The sequence below is a fragment of the Centruroides sculpturatus genome, unplaced genomic scaffold, assembly GCF_000671375.1.
Source record: "Centruroides sculpturatus isolate CEXI.00-Female unplaced genomic scaffold, Cexi_2.0 scaffold1388, whole genome shotgun sequence".
NCBI classification, from domain to species: domain Eukaryota; kingdom Metazoa; phylum Arthropoda; class Arachnida; order Scorpiones; family Buthidae; genus Centruroides; species Centruroides sculpturatus.
In genome coordinates this window covers 93,943-102,217 of record NW_019385644.1, presented here as the reverse complement: position 1 = coordinate 102,217, position 8,275 = coordinate 93,943, and the positions used below count along the sequence as shown (strand labels likewise).

The 8,275-nt window shown below is 33.1% G+C and overlaps 1 protein-coding gene across 1 annotated transcript in view; it reads left to right on the top strand.

Annotated features, from left to right (window-relative positions):
• Positions 1 to 1,263: 1,263 nt before the first annotated feature.
• The window catches only part of LOC111640839 (bcl-2-related ovarian killer protein-like), a 9,178-nt gene continuing 2,166 nt past the window's right edge, over positions 1,264 to 8,275 (top strand). Inside the window, exons 1-2 of the mRNA XM_023386908.1 lie at positions 1,264 to 1,407; positions 4,797 to 4,815. Of these exons, the coding sequence (XP_023242676.1) occupies positions 1,361 to 1,407; positions 4,797 to 4,815 (66 nt within the window). The 5' untranslated portion in view covers positions 1,264 to 1,360. The remainder of the gene's footprint in view (positions 1,408 to 4,796; positions 4,816 to 8,275) is intronic.

The window sequence follows — 8,275 nt, the reverse complement described above, 5'->3', positions numbered from 1 at the left end:
AATAAAAATTTGACAAACTATTTATCGTTTTATGACGAGTAAAATTTTTTCGTCGCGTTCGCGGCTTTTAAGTAATGCATAAACCTTCGAGGCGCGAGGCCCTTCGGACCGCGAGGCATAGGCGGTGGCCCACGTCGTCCATGCCTTATGCCGCCCTTGGTCACAGAAATGATGTAATTTGAATATAAATTATTTATAAATATGTACGTCAAGTTATATTTTTATTACTACATAAAATATATTTAAGAGCTTACGACCACTGTGCTGGGTGAGACGTTGTTGAAACAAAAAAAGTTATGCATTCCATCATGTACAGTACATAAACAGTGTCATAATTAGCCAAGTGCAAATCAGCAAATTTGTAAAATTTTTATTTTGAACAATCCGGAACAATCAAAAATCCGGATAATGGAGGTTCTACTGTATATAATATCTGTTTTAGCTAGCTTTAAAAAACTTATTAATTTCTAGATTATCCACATCCATATTGGATGTATGAAAATATACATGATGTATTCAAGTATGTTGGTCTCTTCCCACAAAACCAACATATTTATACGAAATTATAAATTTTTGAATATAAAGAATACGAAATTTTTTGGGGTAGTAAAACTTTCTTTAAACAAAAAGATAAACTGATTAGTGAAACGCTGGCGCTACTGTGAAAAAGTGAAAAAAATTGGAGCGTAATTCATTATAAAGGGGAAACCCTTGTTTTATTTCTACCAGGTGTATAAGCTTAAATCCGCTGTTTGCTAATAGATGGCGTAAGCGAGCGTATTAAGTTACCATGAAGACGCCATATTGTTTTTTTGATGATTTTGACGTCTGTCAACATTAATCAGTGCACATCATCAGATATTTCATACAACAACATATATTTTTTTTGTAATCATGTGTACTTTTGTGCCAGAAAAAGAGCATATGCGGCAAGCTTTGCTTTTCTGCTTTAATTTGAAGAAATCGGCTGCCGAAACACATCGAATGCTTGTGGAGGCTAATGGAGACAGAGCTTTATCGGAAACCACGTGCAGAGATTGGTTTCGTCGGTTCAAAGATGGAAATTTTTACCTGAGTGACAAAAAGCGTGAAAATCAGCCCAGGAAGGTTGAGGACCATCAACTGCAGGCTCTTTTGGATGAGGACAATACCCAATCACAAAAAATGCTTGCCGAGCAATTAGGTGTTACTCAAACAGCCATTTCCATGCGTCTATGTGCCATGGGGAAGATTCAGAAGATTGGAAAATGGGTGCCGCATGAATTGAACGATAGGCAGATGGAGCGACGCCAAAACACATGCGAAATCTTGCTCGCCAGACAAAAAAGAAAGTCGTTTCTGCATCGGATTGTAACTGGCGATGAGAAATGGATATATTTTGAGAATCCTAAACGCAAGAAATCGTGGGTTGATCCAGGCAAACCATCAACATCTTTCCCAAGACCAAATCGCTTTGGACGGAAGACAATGCTGTGCGTTTGGTGGGATCAGCAGGGTATTGTCTACTATGAGCTGTTGAAACCTGGTGAAACTGTCAATGCTCACCGCTACCACCAACAACTGATCAAATTGCACTGTGCTCTGCGTGAAAAAAGGCCGGATTATCAGCAAAGACACGACAAGCTGATTTTCCTCCACGACAATGCACCATCGCATGTGTCAACATTGGTCCGAAACTACTTGGAGACACTCAACTGGGAGGTGCTACCCCATCCCGCTTATTCACCAGACCTGGCCCCTTCCGACTATCACCTCTTTTCATCGATGGGCCACGCGCTTGCTGAGCGGCACTTCGATTCTTACGAAGACGTCCGAAAATGGCTTGATGAGTGGTTTGCCTCGAAAGAGAAGAAATTTTTTTGGCATGGTATCCACACATTGCCCGAGAGATGGAACAAATGTGTCACTAGTGAGGGAAAGTACTTTGAATAAATTTGTTTTTGCTTTCTAAGAAAAAAACGTGTGTTTTTCTGACTAAAAAACAGCGGATTTAAGCTTATACACCTATGTAGATGGTAAGGATCTTTTTTCAAAAAATTTATAAATTTTAAATATATTTGTTTAGTTTTTCTTAAACGATTTAATATTATTTTTTAGGAATGGACATGGTAGGAGCGTTAGATTAAAGAAAAAAATGGTGAGTAAAAATATTTCTATGGTTTTCGGATATGTGCGGTTAAATTTAATGTTTTTTTTCCCAGGTTCAATAAACACACTTTTTAGTTTTTTAAAAATAGACTTTTATTTGAGTAAACTATTGCTACATTGATTACATTTAATTTTTATATTAGATGGTAATTTACCCAAACAGAAATTATTGTGTATAAATCTCATTACAAAAGTATCATTGAATAATTTAGTAGTAGGTTGTAATATTCGCATATCTTGATTTCTCGGTATTTTATAGAGAAAATATAGACAAAAGTATCTGCACGTAAAACTATATGGTCCTCGCAAACTCAATTGGTTCCAGTGTAAATGATTCGAATTCCGACGAATAAATTTTATAATCAATCGGTTTTTAGGAGGTAATCTGTACGAGTCGAAGTAAAAACACGTCAAATCTTGAAGATATATCGCTATCCAATGTTGTCCCGGCTTTAGACTGTTATCGGTATTAACTATAAATCCTTTCTTCTTTTCAATTTTTTCGGGTAATAAATTTGACGGATAGACGCCTCCAAATGTCTTGCTAATTTCGACATCTCCTAATGCTTGTTTCCATAAGGTAATCGTATCCATCATTTAGTAGTCGATGTAAATATTCCGAGATCGATCGATTTTCTATTGTATTACGATACTCTAAAAAGCACACCACGTTAACCGTCTCTGGTAAAGATCTTTTGAACTTTAAGTTTATAGAAACGTTTCCTTGTGTTAATACACTTGTGTGATTCTCAGGCACTGCCTTATCCAGAGTTAAATCAAAGACGTGAAACATGTATCCTTGCGCGTAGTCGGAATACGATATAGAGTATTTTCCATAGGGAATTCCCCTATCTCTTCGAATAATGTTGCATAACTTCGAGTGTAGCTTTTTTCATCGAAATCGGGAGTATAAGGATTAGGAAGAATTAAAATTGAATCCTTTATAACAGAAATATAATTTAAATTGAAATTTTCAAAATTGAAAGGATTTAAATCGATCTGTCCATTACATGCATTATTACGTACTAATCTGATTATAATTCTTTTTGGGATTTGACCAATTATTGCATTTGAAATATTTGAACCCAAAATACCTTTACTTAGTGTAAACACTTTAATAAACACTTTAATATTGAGTCGTCAATAAGGCATTTTAATTACAGAATTTTCTAATGCTTTTTCCATTCCAATTAAGATGCTAGGACTAATTTCTATTTTGTTTACTTTTTAACGCAATATTCTTTAATCGAATCTGATAATTATCGCTATTTGCCATTGTTTTGGTGTGGTACATTGTTATAAGACGTTCTATGAGGGTCATTCTAAATGACAGATTCGTTTTCTCTCCACCATTTTTTTTATACAAAACATAAGCATTATACAGAGAAATGTCCAATAATTGAAAAAATATTTTTTTTGTAGTATTTCTTGCCACAGTATAATCATGGAGATGCTGATCAAAAAGGTCAACAACATGTGACTTCATTACTACACTACCAGTATGTATTTCCTTACTTACAATTGTTGGAATGTGGAATGTAGAGAGGAAAGTGACTGTTCTCCTATCGTGACATTTTTGAATCATCACTCTACCTCCCTGCATTGCCATAGTCTCTCCTTTTTTCAATTTTTTTTGATGTAGTACCTTTGGAACATCTTTCCTTGTTGTGTGTACTGTTCCACAACAATCTGCTAAATGTGGGGAAGTATAATAATTATCCGTAGTTAGACAGTATCCCTTGTCTAACAATGGGTCCATTAACGTTAATACGATTTGAGATGTAAACTACATATTTCCATACTTTTGATTTAGGCAAGTGCATTTTCCTGTGTAAATTTTACCATGTAACAAGACTGTTTCTGAGGAATCTACTGCCTCCAGGAAAGATGGCCTTTGAACAATAGCAGGCTCTCATCAATGCTGATGTTTTGTTTGGGGGTATAAAAGCGGGAGAATTTTAAATTAAGATCTTTTACTTCTGGCCAAATTTTCCAAAGTTTAGGATTCTCTTGTGTTTCCACATTAAAAGTTTAACTGTCTGCAAAATGCAATTTTTTTTTTATTTCCGAGTATCTTTTCTTTGTCATCAGTTTTCCAAAAATTGGGGTGTTTAGAAGATACCTGGACCAGTACATTCTCTCAGATGGTTTGTATAACAGGCCTTGTAATATACAAATTGTTAGAAATATGTATATTTCTCCGACTGTTACTGGCTCCCACTGTAAAGTACTATATTATTTTTCCGACTTTCCAACGATTATCGACACTACTGTGTGCCGGAAATAGCCGTTCCCTAACGGGTACTTTACGCGGATTCGCGTTAGTGTGCCAGGCCTGGACTTTAAGCGTGCACCGAATTAAATAATGACAAAGTTTGTCAATAACAAAATCAAATATTTAATTAAACTTCTATTAATAAATTCTATACAGTATTTAGTAAAAATCAAACAATAATTTATTCAATGAAATCAACAAGAATCAATCCGACAAACTCAAATCAATCTATTTCTAACTTAATTCTATTCCCCTTTGGAATTCGACAAAATCAAAGAATTAACTTATAAACAATAATTCTTATAAATTAAAGATCCTAATCGTCACCTCAATATACTAGGAACCTATTTCCTCAAACTCTCAAGACTTTCTATAATCGTCGATCCACAAATCGAATAACTTCAAAATCCTATCGGACACCTCTCTCTCGTTCACTGCTATAAGCTCGTTGCTATCAGGAATTCACCTCGTTCGTTTTCACTTGAGTTAGAGGCTTTATAGTGTGAGGTGACGTCACAATTCTGAATGAGCTCACTCTCCTCATTTACATACTTATCTTTAACATTAAATTTTTCTTGTTTATCTGGCAGATTATTTTCCGACAATACTTCGCTAACCTTTTACATTATTCTTTTTCAACAATTATCGGGATGCTTTATTCTTTTAAGGTTTAGCGTTTCCTAACTGGGTTGTGGGGTCTCCCCCCCTTTTCGTCGGTGCGGACTTACTTTTTCCGCTTGGGAAGCGCAAGTGTGCGCGAGTTTTTCTACGGCGCTTTTCTTTCGTCGGTGAGTTGGTTTTTCTTCTATTTTTAAGTTACTAAGGTGAATGGTGAGGAAACCTTCGTCTTAACTAAACATAAGCCCCAAACAAAAATATAATGAAAGCAAAATAAAAGTAAAATAAAAATAAAGCTCAGACTTGGTTCCTTACACCACTGATCCCTAGATGACCATGCCTGTTGCATCGAGAAGTTACTGTCACAATAAGATTTATAAGCTGCAAGTCAAAAAATAGCAAGAAGTATGCTAATGGGTCAAATACATATGTAAGGGTAAATTTACACCCTGGACTTCCCCGAAAAGGAAATCGTGGAGGAGAACTAGCTAGATTTAATTCAATCCAGTTTCTGGCAGAGGGGCCATCTCTATTGTCGCTGTTGTCTGACGACGACATCCTGGCTAATGCTGATATAGCTGTCTGAATCACTATCAGACAGTTCTTCAAACTCAAAATCGAAATCTGACATTCTGACAATAAAAAACATTAGATAAATATAATGGGTTTTTTATATAAATGTGAAATAAAACAATTACTATTATTCTCCAGAAATATTATATTTCTTATAAACTTACTTGACAAAATAGCGAAATATATTTAGTCAGAACAGATAATAGCGATTTTCCAACTGTCTAGCAAAAGGCAATGTTTTGTCTTCATATTTTTCTTTGAAAAGAATCAGAGAGTTTTTTGTTACAAAATTGTAAGAATTTACTTACATGTAAGCTTCCAAATATTTTCGGACAGCATTTAAGGCCTGGAGAAAAAAAAAAATGTATTTCTTTCACTGGAATATTGAATCCGTTTCGAATTTCTCCTTTTGCACTGGTTTTAGCAAGGCAAATATAATATTGTTGGCGAAATTCTTTGATTTCTAAATTATATCCATGGGATATATACACAGAGTATGGTGGGATTGATTCGTCTTTTGAAATAATTAAATCATATTTTTTTCATCATCTCTGTTGTTGCATCATCAATTTTTGCCAATTTTATTTTTTTAGTTGTGAATGGGTTATCAATTACAAATAGTGATTGTGAATCTGTAAAAAAGATGAACAACTATGAAAAAATTAATAATTTTCTTATTTAAAACATACAATATAAATATTTTCATTTCTACATATTTTACAGTTTGCCTTCTATCTTCAACAAAAATGAATGGGATTATTGAAATACAGAATGTAATTAAATATCGTTTAAAAATGAAAAGTGTAAAAATAATAGAGGAAAAATGGGTTCCGATCAAACTTCCTATTGTGCACAATGAAAACAATGAGCGGATTATGTTAAAAAAAACAAGGTAACTATCTTTTTTTATATTTTAGTAAAACTTATTATTTTTTAAATATCTTAATAATTANTTGGGGCCTGGAGAAAAAAAAAATGTATTTCTTTCACTGGAATATTGAATCCGTTTCGAATTTCTCCTTTTGCACTGGTTTTAGCAAGGCAAATATAATATTGTTGGCGAAATTCTTTGATTTCTAAATTATATCCATGGGATATATACACAGAGTATGGTGGGATTGATTCGTCTTTTGAAATAATTAAATCATATTTTTTTCATCATCTCTGTTGTTGCATCATCAATTTTTGCCAATTTTATTTTTTTAGTTGTGAATGGGTTATCAATTACAAATAGTGATTGTGAATCTGTAAAAAAGATGAACAACTATGAAAAAATTAATAATTTTCTTATTTAAAACATACAATATAAATATTTTCATTTCTACATATTTTACAGTTTGCCTTCTATCTTCAACAAAAATGAATGGTATTATTGAAATACAGAATGTAATTAAATATCGTTTAAAAATGAAAAGTGTAAAAATAATAGAGGAAAAATGGGTTCCGATCAAACTTCCTATTGTGCACAATGAAAACAATGAGCGGATTATGTTAAAAAAAACAAGGTAACTATCCTTTTTTATATTTTAGTAAAACTTATTATTTTTTAAATATCTTAATAATTTCCAGAATATTTCGATCCTGAATGGATATGGGAGGATATCGACAATGTTTATGAATGTAATCGAATAGCTCCCCTTAAAAAAATCATTGACCTAGAAAATCATACAATATAAATACTTTTATTTCTTCTTTTTTCTTATATCTCCATCAAAATGAAGTCGACGTTAGAAGTGAAAACGTTTTTAATGACAGAGGAGGGGAGTTATAATGATTTAAAAATGATTGAGGAAACATGGTTCCCTGTTATAATTCCAGAAAATTTAAGCAATGAAAAAAAATTCCAATATAAAACGGATGATGATAAACGGATAACATTAAAAAAAAAGGTAATTATTTTTTAAATATATAATATCTGTTTTAGTTAGCTATAAAAAACTTATTAATTTCTAGAATATTCAGATCCATATTGGATGGACGAAAACATATATGATATATTTAAACATATTGGTGTCGCCCACCTAAATGATCGGATTTATGGAAAAATACAAGTACAGTAGAACCTCTATTATCTGGATCGTTCAAAATAAACAAAAATTTTACGAATTTGCTGATTTGCACTTGGCGAATTACGATACTGTTTATATACTATACGTGATGGAATGCATAACTTGTTGTTTCAACGTCTCACCCGGCACAGTGATCATAAACTCTTAAATATATTTTGTGTCGTAATAAAAATATAATTTGACATACGTATTTATAAATAATTTATATTCAAATTACATCATTTCTATGATCAAGGGCGGCGTTAGGCATGGACGATGTGGGCCACCTCCTATGTCACGCGGTCCGAAGGGCCTTGAAGGTTTATGCATTACTTAAAAGCCGTGAATGCGATGAAAAAATTTTACTCGTCAAAAAATGTTAGTTTGTCAAACTTTTATTCATAAAAATACAGTTTCAACTGCTTTTTATTTTATAAAATCCGTCTTCTTGCGCCACCGGCGGGCCTTTTAAACAATAGGTAGTCTGTTAGCGCTGGTCAGTAGTAGTACAAATTCAATACGAACGTTTGTTTCTTGAAAATTTGATCACGATTTAAATACAGTATTTACTTTTAATATTACCGATATGTCATCGAAAAGAAAACGTGTTGTA